Source organism: Oncorhynchus gorbuscha, linkage group LG17 (assembly GCF_021184085.1).
Source record: "Oncorhynchus gorbuscha isolate QuinsamMale2020 ecotype Even-year linkage group LG17, OgorEven_v1.0, whole genome shotgun sequence".
Classification (NCBI taxonomy): domain Eukaryota; kingdom Metazoa; phylum Chordata; class Actinopteri; order Salmoniformes; family Salmonidae; genus Oncorhynchus; species Oncorhynchus gorbuscha.
In genome coordinates, this window is record NC_060189.1 from 13,620,082 (window position 1) to 13,643,590 (window position 23,509).

The 23,509-nt window shown below is 44.1% G+C and overlaps 1 protein-coding gene across 4 annotated transcripts in view; it reads left to right on the forward strand.

Annotated features, from left to right (window-relative positions):
• The first annotated feature begins 15,420 nt into the window (after nt 1–15,420).
• LOC124001543 (arf-GAP with SH3 domain, ANK repeat and PH domain-containing protein 2-like) overlaps nt 15,421–23,509 on the forward strand; it is a 111,092-nt gene continuing 103,003 nt past the window's right edge. For 3 of the 4 annotated variants that reach the window (XM_046308405.1, XM_046308406.1, XM_046308412.1), the window contains exon 1: nt 15,421–15,982. In XM_046308405.1, coding sequence (XP_046164361.1) covers nt 15,857–15,982 — 126 coding nt within the window. In that variant the 5' untranslated portion in view covers nt 15,421–15,856. The remainder of the gene's footprint in view (nt 15,983–23,509) is intronic. The other variant, XM_046308407.1, reaches the window with a different exon arrangement.

Below are 23,509 nucleotides of genomic sequence, written 5' to 3' on the forward strand. Positions count from 1 at the left end.
CCCTCATCCTCCATCCCCCACCCTCCATCCCTCATCCTCCATCCTCCCATTTCCCACTAACGATGTTTTTGTACAGTGCATTCTGAAAATATTCAAACCTGTCACGCCCTGACCTTAGAGAGCCTTTTTATGTCTCTATTTTGGTTTGGTCAGGGTGTGATTTGGGTGGGCATTCTATGTTCTGATTTCTATGTTTGTGTTTCTATGTTTTTGCCGGGTATGGTTCTCAATCAGGGACAGCTGTCTATCGTTGTCTCTGATTGGGAATCATACTTAGGCAGCCTTTTCCCCTTTTGTTATTGTGGGAAGTTATCTTTGTTAGTGGCACTATAGCCCTTGTAAGCTTCACGGTCGTTTCTTTGTTTCTTGTTTTGTTTTTGTTTTGTTTCATTCAAATAAAGAGAAATGTACGCTCACTACGCTGCGCTTTGGTCCAGTCATTTCCAGGAGGACGCCCGTGACAAGACCACTTGACTTTTTCCACATTTTATTACGTTACAGCCTAACATGGATGAAATCATTTTTCACCTCACAATACCCCATAATGATAAAGTAAAAACATTTTTATTTTTTTATTTTAGCAACTGTATAAAAAATAAAAACGGAACTATATTTACATAAGTATTCAGACCCTTTACTCAGTATTTTGTTGAAGCACCCTTGGCGGCAATGACAGACTTGAGTCTTCTTCGATATGACTCTACAAGCTTGGGGAGTTTCCTATGTTTCTCTCAAGCTCTGTCAGTTTGGATAGTGAGTATCAGCTATTTTCAGGTCTCTCCAGAGATGTTCAATCGTGTTCAAGTCCGGGCTCTGGCTGGGTCACTCAACGACATTCAGAGACTTGTCCCAAAGCCACTCCTGCGTTGTCTTGGCTGTGTGCTTAGGGTCATTGTCCTGTTGGAAGGTGAATATTCACCACGGTCTGAGGTCATGAGTGCTCTGGAGCAGGTTTTCATTGGTCCTGACTAGTCTCACAGCCCCTGCCGCTGAAAAACATCCCCACAGCATGATGCTGCCACCACCATGCTTCACCATAAGGATGGTTTTGGCCAGGTGATAAGCGGTGCCTGGTTTCCTCCAGACGTGATGCTTGACATTCAGGCCAAAGAGTTCAATCTTGGTTTCATCAGACCAGAGAATCTTGTTTATCACGGTCTGACCATCGTTTAGGTGTGTTTTTGACAAACTCCAAGCTGGTTGACATGTGCCTTTTACTGAGGTGTGGCTTCTGTCTGGACACTCTACCATAAAGGCCTGATTCGTGGAGTGCTGCGGAGATGGTTGTCCTTCTGGAAGGTTCTCCCATCTCCACAGAGGAACTCTGAAGCTCTGTCAGAGTGACCATCGGGTTCTTGTTCACCTCCCTGAACAAGGCCCTTCTCCCCCGATTGCTCAGTTTTGCCGGGCGGCCAGCTCTAGGAAGAGTCTTGGTGGTCCAAACTTGTTCTATTTCAGAATGATGGAGGCCACTGTGTTTTTGGATACCTTCAATTCTGCAGAAATGTTTTGGTATCCTTCTCCATATCTGTGCCTGGACACAATCCTGTCTCAGAGCTCTATAGACAAGTCCTTCGACCTCGTGGCTTGGTTTTTGCTCTGACATGCACTGTCAACTGTGGGCCCTTAAATAGACAGGTGTGTGTCTTTCTAAATCATGTCCAATCAATTGAATTATACCACAGGTGGACTCCAATCAAGTTGTAGAAACATATCAAGGATAATCAATGGAAACAGGATGCACCTGAGGTCAATTTGGAGTCTCATAGCAAAGAGTGTGAATCACTTAGGTAAATATGGTATTTCAATTTTTATTTTATTTAATACATTTGCAAAAATGTCTATAAAACCTGTTTTAGCATTGTTATTATTGGGTATTGTGTGTAGATTGATGAGTGAATTATTTTAAATAATCCATTTTAGAATAAGGTTGTAATGTAACAAAATGTGAAAAAAGTGAAGGGAATACTTTCCGAATGCACTGTATATCTACCAAGTGAACACTGTCTGATCCTTCTAATCACCCTTACATCTCCGGGGGATGTCTTCTTCAGGAGGAGCACTTTAATACAATCATTGGTTAGGCTATTTTGTGCGACCTGCTGGAACCAATTAAGTGTCACAATAACAATGTTTATTACAGCAACAGAGGCCAGGTACAGGACGGCAGGCAGGGGCAGGCAGAGGGGTCAGGCGGGCGGATTCAGGATCAGGACAGGCAACAGTCAAAAACCAGGAGGGCAAGAAAAAGAGGCTGGGAAAAAACAGGAGCTGACATGACAAACAAGACGAACAGGCAACAGACAAACAGAGAACACAGGTATAAATACACAGAGTATAATGGGGAAGATGGGCGAGACAAGCAAAGACAGGTGAAACAGATCAGGGCATGACAGGACCCCCCCCCCCCAATATCCTCTAGGGGCGCCACCTGGCATCAAATCAAATCAAATGTATTTATATAGCCCTTCGTACATCAGCTGATATCTCAAAGTGCTGTACAGAAACCCAGCCTACCTGGAAGCATACCTGGTTGACTGGTGCCGGCAGTGGAAGTCGGCGATGAGGACTGGGTCCTGGATGTCTCTAGTGGGGACCCAGCACCTCTCCTCCGGGCCATAACCCTCCCAGTCAACCAGGTAATGGAAACCCCTTCCCCGTGGTCGAACCCTCAGGAGACGTCTCACCGTGTACGACAGATGGCCATCGACGACAGGGGGAGGAGGAAATGGAAACGGAAGACAAAGGACTGTGCGATCAATTCATATATGGTGTCCAGGGCACAGCTGGGGGCTGAAGGGGGTCTATAACAAGCGGCAAAGGTGAGAGACTTGTTTCTGGAAAGATGATATCAGCCTCACACTGGCCCAGGCTACAGACAGACCTGAAATACACCCCCATCGATTTCCCACACGGACACCACATTTGAAGAAAATGGTTAAGTGCATGCATACACCTCTATTTTTGTGAAGGAAAACAAAACCCTTTTAGCTTTTTGCTTCTTAGGCAGAAGGAAGGGACCGTCAGTATTCACTTTCCTTGTGCCTGACCTCATGTCCCCTCTCTCTTTCTATTTCTCTATCTCTCTGTCTTTCCCTCTCTCACCCCTTTCTCTCTCCCTTCCCCTTCTCCCTCCTTCTCTTCATCTCCCTCTCTCTCTCTCTCTCTCTCTCTCTCTCTCTCTCTCTCTCTCTCTCTCTCTCTCTCTCTCTCCCTCCCTCTTGCACCTTAAAAATAGCCTTGTTAATTCAATAACAAAACAAAAGCCTGTACTCTAGCTCTTCCTGGAAGCCCATTTCTCTCCCTGCCACAGCAGTGAAGCAGCATAATTTCAGATTAATTGCATTGCGGGTGCTGTTGCTGCCATGTGGGAATGTGAATTCATGCCCTGGAGGAATGGGATGAAGATAATGTGACCCTCTGCTGAGGGGAAAACATCTCATAATAATGTCTGGAACGGAGCAAATGGAATGGCATCAAACACCTGGAAACCATGGATACCATGTGTTTGATGTATTTGATAGCATTCTACTGATTCTTCTCCAGTCATTACCACAAGCCCGTTCTACCCAATTAAGGTACCGCCAAACTCCTGTGATGCCAACCACCCAAGAAAACACGTTCCCTTGTTATCCTAATTCCCCGGAGTGGAGATAATGACCACCCCAGCAACTACTTAACCACTAGCAAGCACTGCAGTAGCCACACTATAGATGCAGGCTGGGTGGGAGGGGAGTGAATTTAAGGAGGCACCTTTACCTTCCCTAAAATCACCAGTGATTGTCCTTAATTACTCAGTAGCATCTCCTGCTGACTTTTATGGACTGTTTTTCTGAGTTTTCTGACTATTTACTACAACATCACAAATTATGTGTATAGTTGGGTGGCCTGGGACTGTAAATACCGGTCTGCAGTTACGTGAACTGATTCAGATAAAACAACAGACTAATACTATTTTATTCAAGGTGACTTACAGAGCTTTGCTGGTGGCGAAGAGGTCGCTGGTTTGACTTGGTGGGAGACCTGTGGATGTGCCCTTGGGCGGGGAGCTTGACCCCAGGTTCCTCCTGTGGTTCTCTTTGGATGGGAGTGTCTGCTAGATGACTGAATGTAATGTAAATGTTGAGCGGCTTCAATGCAGGTAGACTGTTTGACTTCAAATTCAATAAAAAGTGACTTACAATAGGGTCAATATTACAATACTCCTGTGGCTTATTATACTGGATCTTTATCTTGTCATCCTGAATATTTATCTAGCCCCTTGTGTGTTTATCCTTTCATTATAGCTTTAGCCTGATAAAGAATAGGTCTGGTAATGCAGGCTGTTGTGTTTTGTTGCTATAATAGATTCTAGTGGACGCTACAATACTACTCTTTTTACCTTTTTTCTTGAATACATTGGCCTAATATTTCAGCTAATACAGTATCTATGGTATTCTGCAAAACACTGACATTTTGTCCAATGTTAAAAAAGTTACTATATCTAATCTTCTCCCTCTCCAAGAGGGATCGAGGTTTCAGCCCTGTCACACAATATCAATCACTGAAGACTTGCTTTTATGTGATTGACACAGCCATAAAGGCAATCATATTTTTTCATCAACATTACTGAGCATGAGGGCTTGCTTTTACCAACACTCCAACCCCTCAGCCTGATTGAACTCACCCGGCTACATCTATGAAATCTCCACTGAGGATAGACTTTAAGTTCATATGCTGGGTTAGCATCCTCAGGCAATGCCAGTGATGGGAGGATTGTGGCTAACGGTTAATTTAAGCAATACCCAGCAGCAGGACCACCACTGTCCTCCCGATTCAAATGAATGAACAACATGCCTCAGAGATACACTTTTATCTTCCACATCCGTCCATCTCAGCAGATCTTTCTCTTTTATACACCAGTTCAAATGCATCTCTGTCTTCTTTTACTTTTGTAGTGACAGTAGTGAGGCTTTCTGGGAAGTTCACCACTTAGGGGGGGGGGTTACAGAACTGTCAGTGTTCTGACATGGGTTTATAGTTCTTGAGAGACACTGATTCAGTCCAGGCTTAAAAAGCAATTCGCTCACAAACGGTTACCCAGGGTTACAGTGCCTTGCGAAAGAATTCGGCCCCCTTGAACTTTGCGACCTTTTGCCACATTTCAGGCTTCAAACATAAAGATATAAAACTATTTTTTGGTGAAGAATCAACAACAAGTGGGACACAATCATGAAGTGGAATGACATTTATTGGATATTTCAAACCTTTTTAACAAATCAAAAACAGAAAAATTGGGCGTGCAAAATTATTCAGCCCCTTTACTTTCAGTGCAGCAAACTCTCTCCAGAAGTTCAGTGAGGATCTCTGAATGATCCAATGTTGACCTAAATGACTAATGATGATAAATACAATCCACCTGTGTGTAATCAAGTCTCCGTATAAATGCACCTGCACTGTGATAGTCTCAGAGGTCCGTTAAAAGCGCAGAGAGCATCATGAAGAACAAGGAACACACCAGGCAGGTCCGAGATACTGTTGTGAAGAAGTTTAAAGCCGGATTTGGATACAAAAAGATTTCCCAAGCTTTAAACATCCCAAGGAGCACTGTGCAAGCGATAATATTGAAATGGAAGGAGTATCAGACCACTGCAAATCGACCAAGACCTGGCCGTCCCTCTAAACTTTCAGCTCATACAAGGAGAAGACTGATCAGAGATGCAGCCAAGAGGCCCATGATCACTCTGGATGAGCTGCAGAGATCTACAGCTGAGGTGGGAGACTCTGTCCATAGGACAACAATCAGTCGTATTTTGCACAAATCTGGCCTTTATGGAAGAGTGGCAAGAAGAAAGCCATTTCTTAAAGATATCCATAAAAAGTATTGTTTAAAGTTTGCCACAAGCCACCTGGGAGACACACCAAACATGTGGAAGAAGGTGCTCTGGTCAGATGAAACCAAAATTGAACTTTTTGGCAACAATGCAAAACGTTATGTTTGGCGTAAAAGCAACACAGCGCATCACGCTGAACACACCATCCCCACTGTCAAACATGGTGGTGGCAGCATCATGGTTTGGGCCTGCTTTTCTTCAGCAGGGACAGGGAAGATGGTTAAAATTGATGGGAAGATGGATGGAGCCAAATACAGGACCATTCTGGAAGAAAACCTGATGGAGTCTGCAAAAGACCTGAGACTGGGACAGAGATTTGTTTTCCAACAAGACAATGATCCAAAACATAAAGCAAAATCTACAATGGAATGGTTCAAAAATAAACATATCCAGGTGTTAGAATGGCCAAGTCAAAGTCCAGACCTGAATCCAATCGAGAATCTGTGGAAAGAACTGAAAACTGCTGTTCACAAATGCTCTCCATCCAACCTCACTGAGCTCGAGCTGTTTTTCAAGGAGGAATGGGAAATAATTTCAGTCTCTCGATGTGCAAAACTGATAGGGACATACCCCAAGCGACTTACAGCTGTAATCGCAGCAAAAGGTGGCGCTACAAAGTATTAACTTAAGGGGGCTGAATAATTTTGCACGCCCAATTTTTCAGTTTTTGATTTGTTAAAAAAGTTTGAAATATACAATAAATGTCGTTCCACTTCATGATTGTGTCCCACTTGTTGTTGATTCTTCACAAAAAAATACAGTTTTATATCTTTATGTTTGAAGCCTGAAATGTGGCAAAAGGTCGCAAAGTTCAAGGGGGCCGAATACTTTCGCAAGGCACTGTATACTCAATTAAGGTGATAGGAGTCGGCAGCCATGCTTGTAGCCGGCTCACCCTCTCCAAAGCCTTATCCATTTCAGCCAGCTAAGAGAATATGAAAAGGTCTGCCCTCTACGACCCATGTACTTCTACTGAAATACAGCATATGCTGGAAATGGGTTTGATATTGAAAGTGGGACAGAGGAATGTGCTACATTGCATCCTCTACTACAGACTAGAGTGCTCTGGCACAACGTGCCTGTCACCACTGCCTGTCATCTCTGATATATTACTCAGTGAGTAAAAGTGTCCCCATCCAAATGACAACAAAGGGACTAATACGGAGAGAGAACCGAGGTACCTTCCACCTCCCTCTGCCTCCATTTATTAATCTCATAAAGCGATGGGTCTCGTCTGTCAAGAATGTTGAGTTGCAGCTTATAAAATGCAACCTCAGAATGAAAAATGTGTTCCCATGCAAGACAAGAAGGTGTCAATCATCAAATAACTCTATATGAGATTTCCATAAATGACAAATAAAAATACTCTTTGTTTGTGTTTTACAACCAGAAAGCAACAGCAAATAATGGTTCAGAGACATACGCAAGGTTATATGAATCCTTTTCAGCTTCATAACTCTGTGTATTATTGATAATACTGTCAGCATTTCAGATGTGTTACAATTACCAAATCTATTGCCGAAACACTACCAGTATACCAAATATATATCACTGTTCCAAATGTGTTTCTATATTATCTAGTGTATTGTAGCTAAGGAACAGGTGCTACTTAGTTGATTGCATTCCAGGGTTTGCGATTGAGTGAGAGGATTCCCTGGGTGGGGGTTAGGACGTGATGAGGTATGGGGGTGGGGTGTGGAGACCAGGAGATGGTGAGGAGGGTTGGCATGTTCCCTGTCAGAGAAAATGAAAGGACTGAGACACCATATATGCCTGGGCAGGGTTGGGGAGTATCTGATTACATGTAATCGCTTAAATGTAATCATATTAAAAACAATTCAGAAAGGATGTTTGCGAAAAAATAAATGATAACTTTCTTTTTCATAATGACATTCAGTTTAGCATTGAAAAAAGCATAAAGTTTAAGAATGTTCAAATCAAATTTTATTTGTCACATACACATGGTTAGCAGATGTTCATGATTACCTGAAAGTGTGACCACAAGTCAGAGACTCTTCGTCCACCCACGTGTTCTCGCACACCCCGAGAGCTTCTGGTCAGCGGGGTGGTGGCACCGGGATCCTCATCTCTCCCAAGTGGTCATTCTCTCTTTCTCCCCTTACCCATCTGTCTATCGCCTCCTTTGAATTCCATGCTGTCACAGTTACCAGCCCTTTCAAGCTTAACATCCTTATCATTTATCGCCCTCCAGGTTCCCTCGGAGAGTTCATCAATGAGCTTGATGCCTTGATAAGCTCCTTTCCTGAGGACGGCTCACCTCTCACAGTTCTGGGCGACTTTAACCTCCCCACGTCTACCTTTGACTCATTCCTCTCTGCCTCCTTCTTTCCACTCCTCTCCTCTTTTGACCTCACCCTCTCACCCTCCCCCCCTACTCACAAGGCAGGCAATACGCTCGACCTCATCTTTACTAGATGCTGTTCTTCCACTAACCTCATTGCAACTCCCCTCCAAGTCTCCGACCACTACCTTGTATCCTTTTCCCTCTCGCTCTCATCCAACACTTCCCACACTGCCCCTACTCGGATGGTATCGCGCCGTCACAACCTTCGCTCTCTCTCCCCTGCTACTCTCTCCTCTTCCATCCTATCATCTCTTCCCTCTGCTCAAACCTTCTCCAACCTATCTCCTGATTCTGCCTCCTCAACCCTCCTCTCCTCCGTCTCTGCATCCTTTGACTCTCTATGTCCCCTATCCTCCAGGCCGGCTCGGTCCTCCCCTCCCGCTCCGTGGCTCGATGACTCATTGCGAGCTCACAGAACAGGGCTCCGGGCAGCCGAGCGGAAATGGAGGAAAACTCGCCTCCCTGCGGACCTGGCATCCTTTCACTCCCTCCTCTCTACATTTTCCTCCTCTGTCTCTGCTGCTAAAGCCACTTTCTACCACGCTAAATTCCAAGCATCTGCCTCTAACCCTAGGAAGCTCTTTGCCACCTTCTCCTCCCTCCTGAATCCTCCTCCCCCTCCCCCCCCTCCCTCTCTGCAGACGACTTCGTCAACCATTTTGAAAAGAAGGTCGACGACATCCGATCCTCGTTTGCTAAGTCAAACGACACCGCTGGTTCTGCTCACACTGCCCTACCCTGTGCTCTGACCTCTTTCTCCCCTCTCTCTCCAGATGAAATCTCGCGTCTTGTGACGGCCGGCCGCCCAACAACCTGCCCGCTTGACCCTATCCCCTCCCCTCTTCTCCAGACCATTTCAGGAGACCTCCTCCCTTACCTCACCTCGCTCATCAACTCATCACTGACCGCTGGCTACGTCCCTTCTGTCTTCAAGAGAGCGAGAGTTGCACCCCTTCTGAAAAAACCTACACTCGATCCCTCCGATGTCAACAATTACAGACCGGTATCCCTTCTTTCTTTTCTCTCCAAAACTCTTGAACGTGCCGTCCTTGGCCAGCTCTCCCGCTATCTCTCTCTGAATGACCTTCTTGATCCAAATCAGTCAGGTTTCAAGACTAGTCATTCAACTGAGACTGCTCTCCTCTGTATCACGGAGGCGCTCCGCACTGCTAAAGCTAACTCTCTCTCCTCTGCTCTCATCCTTCTAGATCTATTGGCTGCCTTCGATACTATGAACCATCAGATCCTCCTCTCCACCCTCTCCGAGTTGGGCATCTCCGGCGCGGCTCACGCTTGGATTGCGTCCTACCTGACAGGTCGCTCCTACCAGGTGGCGTGGCGAGAATCTGTCTCCTCACCACGCGCTCTCACCACTGGTGTCCCCAGGGCTCTGTTCTAGGCCCTCTCCTATTCTCGCTATACACCAAGTCACTTGGCTCTGTCATAACCTCACATGGTCTCTCCTATCATTGCTATGCAGACGACACACAACTAATCTTCTCCTTTCCCCCTTCTGACGACCAGGTGGCGAATCGCATCTCTGCATGTCTGGCAGACATATCAGTGTGGATGACGGATCACCACCTCAAGCTGAACCTCGGCAAGACGGAGCTGCTCTTCCTCCCGGGGAAGGACTGCCCGTTCCATGATCTCGCCATCACGGTTGACAACTCCATTGTGTCCTCCTCCCAGAGCGCTAAGAACCTTGGTGTGATCCTGGACAACACCCTGTCGTTCTCAACCAACATCAAGGCGGTGGCCCGTTCCTGTAGGTTCATGCTCTACAACATCCGCAGAGTACGACCCAGCCTCACACAGGAAGTGGCGCAGGTCCTAATCCAGGCACTTGTCATCTCCCGTCTGGATTACTGCAACTCGCTGTTGGCTGGGCTCCCTGCCTGTGCCATTAAACCCCTTCAACTCATCCAGAACGCCGCAGCCCGTCTGGTGTTCAACCTTCCCAAGTTCTCTCACGTCACCCCGCTCCTCCGTTCTCTCCACTGGCTTCCAGTTGAAGCTCGCATCCGCTACAAGACCATGGTGCTTGCCTACGGAGCTGTGAGGGGAACGGCACCTCAGTACCTCCAGGCTCTGATCAGGCCCTACACCCAAACAAGGGCACTGCGTTCATCCACCTCTGGCCTGCTCGCCTCCCTACCACTGAGGAAGTACAGCTCCCGCTCAGCCCAGTCAAAACTGTTCGCTGCTCTGGCCCCCCCAATGGTGGAACAAACTCCCTCACGACGCCAGGACAGCGGAGTCAATCACCACCTTCCGGAGACACCTGAAACCCCACCTCTTTAAGGAATACCTAGGATAGGATAAGTATTCCCCCCCCCCTTTAAGATTTAGATGCACTATTGTAAAGTGACTGTTCCACTGGATGTCATAAGGTGAATGCACCAATTTGTAAGTCGCTCTGGATAAGAGCGTCTGCTAAATGACTTAAATGTAATGTAAATGTAATGACACACCAAATGCATGTTTTTTTTTTGTCTTCTCATGCCGCTTAAGGGGAAAGTAATCCAAAAGTAACTGAAAGTAATCAGATTACATTATTGAGTTTAGGTAAACCAAAAGTTGCATTACTGATTACAATTTTGGACAGGTAACTAGTAACTGTAACGGATGACATTTAGAAAGTCGCCTTCCTTCGGGAAATCATAATGACTATACCATTTAGACATTACTCCAGGAAGATGTCATTGGTAGTCTATTGCACACTTCCTAATGTTCAGGTCTTTAGAGATGCTTTTAATGAGGTGTTTTTAAGCGGTAAATCAATAGCTTGATGTCCTTGATCTTTTCAAGGTTGGACAACAAGAGTCCTACTGCAACTCACCTTTCAAAATATCAATCTCTGTTTATTTACTTATCATCACAGTTAGTGTAATGACAATATTGACAATGATAAAAAGAGGTATTGGGGATGAATAATTATGTTATAAGTATGAGTAAGGAGATGCCAGCTGGTCTGTTGATGAAGCTAACAGGCAAGAGTGAAAGGTGCAAAGTATTTGACAGTGATGAGCCGATGACATCACATTTCATGCACCACCATCTGTGAGTTATAAAAAGCTCATAGAAGAGGATTTGTTCCAATTGTGAGAGAGGAATTGGCTTGTCACAGAGAACCACTCCCCTCCCCCATCTTCCATTTCCCTCAGTATAGTTCCATTGTCCTACTGTAGACCAAAAAGAGCCTGAGAGACCATTCAATTCATGCCTGCATTCAGTCCATTTGTCTAACAAGCATTGGCTAGTGTGCCCACAAAACAACATCTTTCGGAAAGGCCAACAAAATTGACTGTGCCAGAGTAGCTAGGCATTCTTATTTATGGCAATTGCGCCCTCTTCATGTTAATCCACAAGAGACAATACCAAATCAGAGCACGTACTGGAACGTTATATTCTTCAGATCGAACATCAGCTTGCTCAAATCCTGTTTGAAAGTGGAAAATTATTTGCGTGGTTCTTTCACCTGCTACTTACACAACCCTGCGAAGGAATAAAGCCCGGGCAGTGAAATTAGGAAAAAGTGACATTACAACCATCTAGATCATTGCTTTGGCATGATGTTAGTTTCCCATAACAAGGAAGTGCCAAGTCAATGAAACTTAATTGGATGTGTGGGGTTTCTCTGACCAGAATCAGAAGACGGAATGTACCAGAACCCCACCCCATGGGTCGGCCTTTATAATGTAGGAAATAATGGTAATCATGAACATCCAAGAGATCTTTAATACAGAATGATGTCTGCTTTGGGCTACTGTCCTCTGTGTCTGCAACTGTCTTTGGATCCTGGATCCTGTGTAAGTAATACTCCATATCGTATGAACGTGAATTATGTATCTCTACACTGTAGTATGATTATTGTGAAAGAAGAAAGCCGTTTGGCATATTCTACGTCAAATGAAATGCAGAATCAAGGGATTGTTGGACTTGTGTTAGGTGCATTTGAAATTCTAATTTGAAAGAAGTTCTCCTCCCGCAATACCCAATACCTTTATGTCATGCATTGATATCTGCAGTAACAAACACAGTTGGCTTTCCGAGTTGATATTCACTGCGTCTGATATTTTGATTATTCTCTGTCCGGCAGAGGATGTCGACTGACGAATAAACAATCTTATTTTCAGTTTATTAGGCAGACTGACAGTTTATGATTTCGAAGCGCTTCGTGTTTTTAGTTTTTTTAATTGAACTTTTATTTATACAGGTTTTTCTCATTGAGATAAAAAAAAAAATTCAAGGGAGACCTGGTCCAACAGCAGCAGGGGGAACAACGTTTCAGACAAAACAACTTACAAACACTAACACAACATGAACAAAACTATAGACACACATACAGTACAACAATGACATATAACGTAAAGAAACACAAATGTCATAACTAAAAAACAGCTGCCCTAAAGACAATTACACTCTTCTATGATATTTACACCAACTGTTTAAACTCCACAAATGTGACTAGATCATCAAAAATTGGCAACAACTCGGCTGTAGAAACCAACAACAAAACATTGAGGCATTTCAATATGGATACTGGTTTTAATCCAAGACTATATGTACATCCCACTGGGCGAATCAACATTGTTTATATCTCATTTCAATGAAACTACATTGAACCAACTTGGAATAGACGTTGAATTGAAGTCTGTGCCTAGTGGAATGTTATGTTGGCTAAAAGAAAAGTCTGTCCTTGAGTTTCATTTTCAAACTTTCAATGGGCACAGGGATAGATAATCATCCAAGGCCCAGAGTTTCCCAGTGGTTCATGTGGTCAGGAGAACCCCAAGCCCATACAGAGAGGAGTGAATGATAATCCTTTCAACCACATCCCAGAGTGTGACCATGTGCAACAATGTGAAAACATGTTAATAATCAAGGTGGGATGTGGCTACCTTTGGCCTCAGTGCTGTAACTCTGGCTGGCAGATGTTCATTTGGGAGTGAGGGTCAGCCCGAGCCTCCACACTATCAACTAGTTCATTTAGCAGCATGTTGAGAGGCGTTGCCCAGCTAAAATAATGTGTTGGGGTTACTGAATACAGCCCAGTGTTGTGATTTAAAAGCTGCCCAGGGTCCCAGCCTGCCGCTGGGTCTCTATTTATAAATGGTGGCGGCCCTGCCGAGGTTGAATGAACCAGGGAACATCAGCAGATTCTTCATCACAAAGCCCAGAAAAAACACAAGCCTACTGGGAGCTGAGTGAGTAGCTCCTTCAAGCTCCCTCTGAAAACTACAGCGTGGGAGAGACTTTTTTTTTATTGTTTAAACATTTTTTTTTTTTTTACTTCTCAACAATGTTTTGGAAGCAATATTAAAGTTTAATATCTATTTCTGGCTGTACTTTCTAAAAAACAAGTGAGTGTTTCCTCCCATGAGGATACTCTGCTCACTGTATCATGGCAGTACTAATATGACTAGATATAATTGGTGTATGCTTTTCTAGTAGAGTACACAGAGATAGAGATAGTAATCCTCCACTAAATGATCATTTTAATTAGTCTTTTGTTCCGACGCAGCAGGGTACAACGCTAGCATCGCCATAGTAGAAACTCCTTGTCAGTGTTAACATTAGTTGTATGAATGCTTCTTAAAATGGGAGCCTGCCTTCCCTCCATGACCAAAGGTGGACAGAGAGAGGAGGAAGGAAACATGATGAGGAAGTGAACTGGAAGTGATCCTCGTGTCATAAGAACCAAGTGTTCAGGTCTCTGTCTCGGTCTGCCTTCCTGCCTATCTGTCTGTCTGTCTCTCTATTGGTCTTTCCTTCTCTCTTACATCTCTCTCAATCCGTCTCCTTCTCCTCTTGGTGAATTAGGCCTACTGAAATGACAGAAGGAGTCAATCAGGATTAAGGCTTTTACATTACAAAGTCTACCTGCTCTCTGGAGCCCTACAGGAAGAAAGCAAGTGCTACAGGAAGTTAGTGTTATCATCCATTCTACAATAAAATAATAATGAAACGAGAGAGAATTGGACATATTTTTAAAATACTATTTTCTCATAATGACAGGCAGGATGGTATGATGTAGCAACGTCAAAAGAAGGTTCTTCTGATAAAGACTTAAATATGCATGTTCTGTATTTAACACTGTATTCAAAGAGCTCGTGTTGTCCTCATACATAAAAAGTATCTACATTTTTAGCCATCAAACAGCATGGAAAATATGGTGATATAGCCTAACCCTTTTGCAAATGCACCATAAAATAATTAATAATGCACTCTCTCGTCACTTTCCAAGACTTTGAATGTCAAGCTGTTGCTAATAATTATTTAATTGAATTTTATAGTCCATTTAAGTGGCAGCTAGCCTTGCGCAGTGGTTTGCGACCTTTTTTGGGTTACTGTACCACCAACTGAATTTTGCTCTGCCTGGAGTACTTCTGAAGTACCCCCTCACGTGCATTTTACCAGTAGGTCTATGGTGTCATGAGTCTTCTCAAGTACTCCCTGTGTAACGGATGTGAAACGGCTAGCTTAGTTAGCGGTGCGCGCTAAATAGCGTTTCAATCGGTGACGTCACTTGCTCTGAGACCTTGAAGTAGTAGTTCCCCTTGCTCTGCAAGGGCCGCGGCTTTTGTGGAGCGATGGGTAACGATGCGTCGTGGGTGACTGTTGTTGATGTGTGCAGAGGGTCCCTGGTTTGCGCCTGGGTATGGGCGAGGGGACGGTCTAAAGTTATACTGTTACACCTGTTTACAGGCCAAGTACCCCCAGGGGACCTAGTACACCTGGTTGGGAACCACTGGCCTAGTGGTTAAGTGTTGGGCCATTCACCAAAAGGTCACTGGTTTGAATCTCTGAGCCCACTAGGTGAAAAACCTGTCAATAGGTACTTAATTTCTCCTGTAAATTGCTCTGGATAAGAGCATCTGATAAATGACAAAAAAGGAATTGACTAAAGTAGGTCAAAACAATAAATGAACTGTAGTTTAATGTGTGTAGGAATTAAGAAAATAGATCTTAGTCTGACACAGTTTAATTTTAAAATTGATGGAAACATAATAATAAACAGATTCAGAATTATTTATATAGGCTATTTCATGAGTTTTGATCTACCTTAAAAAAAACCTCTGGATGCCGCTGTAATGATGACAGAGACCACGCCTTTCATCGACTCTGATTGGGTCAAATTGACCAGCTGGGGATCTCCATTGGATCGTGCACATCCATTGAATCCCTCCTTCACCTTTGTCAATTTCTGAGCTTGCATTAGAACGCCTCGTTGTTTCCCACGCTTGGAAAGAAGTTAACAGGCTTTTATCTGAGGTTCGGAATAGAGAGGGCACCTACAGAAGAGAAAATCATAGAAGCTTAATCTTTTTGGATTTCCCTGCAAGTCGAGTGGGACTCGCCAAATTGACGGGGAAGAGCAGTGACCGCGAGCCATCTGGAATCGAAAAGGCTACCGCAGCGACTGTTACAATCAGGCGCGCAACATTGTTGCAGTGTGACTGCTCGAGCGCGAACAAGGGAATAACACACATCTAGCAATGGTTTACACGAGAGCATTTTATCAGACTTTTATATTATTGTAAACGTAAACTTCGAATTAAATCCCGGGTGTTTAACAGGAAGGAATATAATATATTTTCTAAAAGGATAAAGTATGCCGGACCAAATTACAGTGTCCGAGTTCATGGCGGAGACAAATGAAGATTATAAAGCGCCAACTGCATCAAACTTCACCACTAGAATGTCCCACTGTAGGAATACCGTGACTGCTTTGGAGGAGGTGAGTGGTGTGGTGAATTCCAAAGCCTATAGGCTACTTCAAGGTCCACATTTGGTAGCATCACCGGACACGTCGAAGGTTATAATGCATTACTTAGACCTAGATGTACCTATGTCGGTTATAAAGGTACTCTAAACTAACTGACCAAAATGCTATATTATCACAGTAGGCTTTTTTTCCCGAATGGTTGGGCGTTTTCATCAAGCACTAGAGCCATTTGTTCTGCATTGCTCTCACACAGAGGAAAGTGGAAACTTGTTTTCTGCAATTAGGCTACTAATCGTCATTTATTGTACACCGTTCTGATGTTGCTGTTATGTACAGAATATAACAATAGCCACTTAGTTTTATTGGATAATAGAACCGCATAATCGGTATTAGCTGCGTTGTTTACTTGGGACATCTCCTTTGACCATTAGTTTACAATCAACGATTTCAAAAACGAACATCTTGGCCCAGATGACAATATCGAGAGTTTATCAGGAAAACATGGACACTTCAATGGAAACAGTTATATCATAAAAACAATGGCTCTACATTTTCTTTATTTTAAAAAATGTAATGTCTATTGAGGAATAGAAGAGCTTTGCAATTAATGTGGCACCTGTTCAATAAATTCGGTATTTATTTTGCATCAATAGGCCACGCCCGTGAATAGGACTTTTCCTTTGGTTTATAGATGGGTTAGCTTTGCCCCAGTATCTGTGTGTTTGAGAGGTCTTCATCAAACTTGCAGGTCGTTAACAGAAAGATCACTTCCGCTTTGTTCTATGAAAACCCACCCCCACCCACTAATGAGAGCACTTCCCACATGGTTATCTTTTATTAAATTTGTTCCTGTTGTGTATTAACAGTTAAAGATGTCATCCATAAATGCCACATTTCATAGCAGTCATGTGTTGGGATAATACTAACTGGCAGTGAAAGGAGACCCACCCCTTGTTCATGTCCCCAAATCTGCTTTATTGCTGTTTGCATGTGCTGCTTATCTTCATCCATGTTCATGAAATGCTGCAGGAGGGACAGTAGGTTTTTAAAAACCTTTATTTAACTAGGCAAGTCAGTTAAGAACAAATTCTTATTTTCAATGACGGCCTAGGAACAGAACAACAGATTGGAACCTTGTCAGCTCAGGGATTTGAACTTGCAACCTTTCGGTTACTAATCCAACACTCTAATCACTAGGCTACCCCATGCTAAACAAAGGTAGTCCGTTTGTCCTCTTCATGCATACATACAGACAGTATCTCCTCTCTTAGATATGTTTACCCTCTCTTAGATATGACTCAATATTCCACGCCTCAAACTTTGAGTGCATGTTGTCAGAATGATATCCTGGCACTGGATTGAGGCTTTGATTCCAGGGAAGCTCAGACTGATTTATCTACACATCTGAATTAGAGAGAAGGCTTGTGTTTCTAGAGGTGTGATGGGTCAGGCACCTGTTGGTGCTTAATCTTTCTACAGACACCTAAAGGTGGAACGCTGATTCCTGGTGTCAGTTTCGATAAATAAATAAACAACTGGATCAAAATGGTTGGATTGAATTTAAGTGGCCTCGTGGGGCCAATAGTTTTTTACATTATTGATGACTTGACCAGGAAAAGCTGGTCATCACTTGCTACCACAGCGACAAAGTCATAATTATGGCTCAGCCCTGCCTATGTCTACAACTTTTTAAATATTTTTTATAAATCTGATTTTAAAACACACTGGTAACCTTATGCCTATCATTAAATTAAGACTAAAAAGCACAATTTTGTTTTCATGGCTGTGGTAACTAGTGACAACTGGGAATGCACTGGGTTACAGGTTGTTATCAATAAAACATCTCGATAGACCCCCAGCTCTGCTAAAACCGTTGACAACTACGTGCCATTTCCAAGGGATTGTTAAATACATTTGATAAATTACTTGGTTTTAATATCATCACCTCATGAAAAGCATAGTCAGAACTACACATTTCAGATTATTCCACATTTAGCTCTATTATCAGAGTTATACAGCAAGTAATTGTATGCTTTCAAGACCACTAGGCAGGGTGGCCTAGTAACTGAAAGGTTGCAAGTTCAAATCCCCGAGCTGACAAGTTACAAAATCTGTCGTTCTGCCCTTGAACAGGCAGTTTACCCACTGTTCCTAGGCCGTCATTGAAAATAAGAATTTGTTCTTAACTGACTTGCCAAGTAAAATAAAGGTTAAAAAAACAAACATCAAATGATCTTTTCATTTCAGAGCCTATCCACTTGGCTTGTAGCAAGCTAGCTAGCTAATCAAACAATGTATCATTGGCTTTTGGAAAGGGCTTGACATCGACATGTCCTGGTAAAGATGTCAGTCGGACTACAGTCATCACCACTATAGATGGCAAGCAAGTATAGCCATCTAGTTTATCCCTTGAAAGTTAGCTTGTTAACTTGCCATATTGACATGATCTGTTATCAGCTAGCTAGCCAATTTGACGTGGTCCGTCAATCAATGTAGCCTATCATGTCTGTCAGCAGCAATCGTGATTAAATACTTCACTAAAAATACTTCACTAAAAACTTCACTAGGTAGGCCTATGTTGGTTGGACAAGAAAGTACCTTATATTTACTTATCACTATGTTTAGCCAACTGTACACAGGTTCTACTGGTAGCTTTCAAAGTAAACATTATCAGCTAAAAGTACCTCTGAAAATGCTCCCTTCTGCTGCTTGACAGGCAGAGCCCACAAAGGATGGGACATTCACCTAAACCACTCATACTGGTCAGGTATAGTTCACTTTTATTTTATATCACTCAAATATTAAATTAATGGTCACCAATATTGAGAGAGATCTTGAGGCTACCCTTACATATCTAGAAATAAATTATCACTTGATCTGTTACTTGCTGTATAATTTTGATGATAGAGCTAAATGTGCACAATTGTTTTGCATGAAATAATCTGACATTTCTAGCTCTGACTAAAGAAAGTGTTCACACCGCTTGACTTGTTCTACATTTTGGTGTTACAGCCTGAATTTAAAATGGATTCATTTCAGATTTGTTGTCATTGGCCTACACCCAATACCTCGTAATGTCAAAGTGGAATTATGTTTTTTGAAAATGAAAGCTGAAAAGCCTAAATAAGTTCAAGTAACAAGTAACATAAGTTGCATGGACTCTCTGTGTGCAATAATAGTGATTTTAGATTTTTGAATGAGTACCTCATCTCTGTACCCCACACATACAATTATCTATAAGGTACCACGGTCAAGCAGTGAATTTCAAACAAAGATTTAACCACAAAGATCAGGGAGGTTTTCCAAGGCCTTGCAAAGAAGGGCACCTATTGGTAGATGGGTAAAAAATAAAAAAGCAGACATTGAATATCCGTTTGAGCACGGTGAAGTTATTAATTACACTTTAGATGGTATCAATACAAACAGTCATTAGAAAGATACAGGCGTTCTTCCTAACTGACTAGGCGGAGAGGAAGGAGACCACTCAGGGATTTCACCATGAGGCCAATGGTGACTTTAAAACAGTTATAGAGTTGAATGGCTGTGATAGGAGAAAACTGAGGATGGATCAACATTGTAGTTACTTTACAATACTAACCTAATTGACAGAGTGAAAAGAAGGAACCCTGTACAGAATACAAATATTACAAAACATATTTTTAAGCATAGTGTTAGATGCATCATGTTATGGCTAAGCTTGTGATCGTTAAGGACTGGGGAGTTTTTCGGGATAAAAACAATTATGTAAGCACAGATAAAATTCTAGAGGAAAACCTGGCTCAGTCTGCTTTCCACCCGACACTGCAAGATTAATTCACCTTTTTTGGCAGGACAATAAACCTAAATTTCAAGGCCAAATCAACACGAGTTGCTTACCAAGAAGGCAGTGAATGTTCCTGAGTGGCCGTGTTACAGTTTTGACATAAATCCACTTAAATCTATGGCAAGACCTGAAAATGGTTGTTTAGCAATGATCAACAACCAATTTGACAGAGCTTGTTGTAAGGCCTCATGTCTGTTTGCCCAATTAGACACTGCAGTAAACTGTGAACACCTCTACATATCGTGTCCAGCCAGTTGCCTGGACTCAGTAATATACTCACAAGGTGCCTTGGATTGCAGCAGTGTTTTTGAATGTGTCTGTCATGTTTGTCATTTATTATCATGTCTTGTCCCTGTGCTCCCCATTCTATTCGTTTCCCTCTGCTGGTCTTATTAGGTTCTTTCCCTCTTTCTATCCCTCTCTCTCCCCCTCCCTCTCTCACTCTCTCGCTCTCTCTTCTCTCTATCGTTCCGTTCCTGCTCCCAGCTGTTCCTATTCCCCTAATCATCATTTAGTCTTCCCACACCTGTTCCCGATCCTTTCCCCTGATTGGAGTCCCTATTTATTCCTTTGTGTTCCGTTCCTGTCCTGTCGGTTCCTTGTTTAGAATTCACCGTGCTGTGATTGTGTATCGCCCTGTCCTGTCGTGTTTTTGCTGTGATTGTGTATCGCCCTGTCCTGTCGTGTTTTTTGCCTTCATCAGATGCTGCGTGTGAGCAGGTGTCTCTGTCAACTACGGCCTGCGCCTACCCGAAGCGACCTGCAGTCTGTGGCCGCTTCTCCTGTTATTCCCCTCTACAGACTAGAGGATTTCTGTTATTCCCTGTTTGGACTTGAATAAACTCTGTTTCTGTTAAGTCGCTTTTGGGTCCTCTTTCACCTGCATGACAGAAGGAACCGACCAAGGAATGGACCCAGCGACTTCAGACGCTCGTTACACTGCCGTCAAGATCCAAGGAGCCATGCTCGGCAGACACGAGCAGGAATTGTCTGCTGCTCGCCATGCCGTGGAGAACCTGGCCGCTCAGGTTTCCGACCTCTCTGGACAGTTCCAGAGTCTACGTCTCGTGCCACCTGTTACTTCCTGGCCTGCCGAGCCTCCAGAACCTAGGGTTAATAACCCACCTTGCTACTCCGGGCAGCCCACTGAGTGCCGCTCCTTTCTCACGCAGTGTGAGATTGTGTTCTCTCTCCAACCCAACACATACTCTAGAGAGAGAGCTCGGGTTGCTTATGTCATTTCACTCCTTACTGGCCGGGCTCGAGAATGGGGCACAGCTATCTGGGAGGCAAGGGCTGATTGCTCTAACAAGTTCCAGAACTTTAAAGAGGAGATGATTCGGGTTTTTGACCGTTCAGTTTTTGGTAGGGAGGCTTCTAGGGCCCTGGCTTCCTTATGCCAAGGTGAACGGTCCATAACGGATTATTCTATTGAGTTTCGCACTCTTGCTGCCTCTAGTGAGTGGAACGAGCCGGCGCTGCTCGCTCGTTTTCTGGAGGGACTCCACGCAGTGGTTAAGGATGAGATTCTCTCCCGGGAGGTTCCTTCAGATGTGGACTCTTTGATTGCTCTCGCCATCCGCATAGAACGACGGGTAGATCTTCGTCACCGGGCTCGTGGAAGAGAGCTCGCATCAACGGTGTTTCCCTGCTCCGCATCGCAACCATCTCCCTCCTCTGGCTTTGAGACTGAGCCCATGCAGCTGGGAGGGATTCGCATCTCGACTAAGGAGAGGGAACGGAGGATCACCAACCGCCTGTGCCTCTATTGCGGAGTTGCTGGACATTTTGTTAATTCATGTCCAGTAAGAGGCCAGAGCCCATCAGTAAGCGGAGGGCTACTGGTGAGCGCTACTACTCAGGTCTCTTCATCTAGATCTTGTACTACTATGTCGGTCCATCTACGCTGGACCGCTTCGGGTGCTACATGCAGTGCCTTGATTGACTCTGGGGCTGAGGGTTGTTTCATGGACGAAGCATGGGTTCGGAAACATAACATTCCTTTCAGACCGTTAGACAAGCCTACGCCCATGTTTGCCTTAGATGGTAGTCATCTTCCCAGTATCAAATTTGAGACACTACCTTTAACTCTCACAGTATCTGGTAACCACAGTGAGACTATTTCTTTTTTGATTTTCCGTTCACCGTTTACACCTGTTGTTTTGGGTCATCCCTGGCTAGTATGTCATAATCCTTCTATTAATTGGTCTAGTAATTCTATCCTATCCTGGAACGTTTCTTGTCATGTGAAGTGTTTAATGTCTGCCATCCCTCCCGTTTCTTCTGTCCCTACTTCTCAGGAGGAACCTGGCGATTTGACAGGAGTGCCGGAGGAATATCATGATCTGCGCACGGTCTTCAGTCGGTCCCGAGCCAACTCCCTTCCTCCTCACCGGTCGTATGATTGTAGTATTGATCTCCTTCCGGGGACCACTCCTCCTCGAGGTAGACTATACTCTCTGTCGGCTCCCGAACGTAAGGCTCTCGAGGATTATTTGTCTGTGTCTCTTGACGCCGGTACCATAGTGCCTTCTTCTTCTCCGGCCGGGGCGGGGTTCTTTTTTGTTAAGAAGAAGGACGGTACTCTGCGCCCCTGCGTGGATTATCGAGGGCTGAATGACATAACGGTTAAGAATCGTTATCCGCTTCCCCTTATGTCATCAGCCTTCGAGATTCTGCAGGGAGCCAGGTGCTTTACTAAGTTGGACCTTCGTAACGCTTACCATCTCGTGCGCATCAGAGAGGGGGACGAGTGGAAAACGGCGTTTAACACTCCGTTAGGGCATTTTGAGTACCGGGTTCTGCCGTTCGGTCTCGCCAATGCGCCAGCTGTTTTTCAGGCATTAGTTAATGATGTTCTGAGAGACATGCTGAACATCTTTGTTTTTGTCTATCTTGACGATATCCTGATTTTTTCTCCGTCACTCGAGATTCATGTTCAGCACGTTCGACGTGTTCTACAGCGCCTTTTAGAGAATTGTCTCTACGTAAAGGCTGAGAAGTGCTCTTTTCATGTCTCCTCCGTTACTTTTCTCGGTTCCGTTATTTCCGCTGAAGGCATTCAGATGGATTCCGCTAAGGTCCAAGCTGTCAGTGATTGGCCCGTTCCAAGGTCACGTGTCGAGTTGCAGCGCTTTTTAGGTTTCGCTAATTTCTATCGGCGTTTCATTCGTAATTTCGGTCAAGTTGCTGCCCCTCTCACAGCTCTTACTTCTGTCAAGACGTGTTTTAAGTGGTCCGGTTCCGCCCAGGGAGCTTTTGATCTTCTTAAAGAACGTTTTACGTCCGCTCCTATCCTCGTTACTCCTGACGTCACTAGACAATTCATTGTCGAGGTTGACGCTTCAGAGGTAGGCGTGGGAGCCATTCTATCCCAGCGCTTCCAGTCTGACGATAAGGTTCATCCTTGCGCTTATTTTTCTCATCGCCTGTCGCCATCTGAGCGCAACTATGATGTGGGTAACCGTGAACTGCTCGCCATCCGCTTAGCCCTAGGCGAATGGCGACAGTGGTTGGAGGGGGCGACCGTTCCTTTTGTCGTTTGGACAGACCATAAGAACCTTGAGTACATCCGTTCTGCCAAACGACTTAATGCCCGTCAAGCTCGTTGGGCGTTGTTTTTCGCTCGTTTCGAGTTTGTGATTTCTTACCGTCCGGGTAGCAAGAACACCAAGCCTGATGCCTTATCCCGTCTGTTTAGTTCTTCTGTGGCTTCT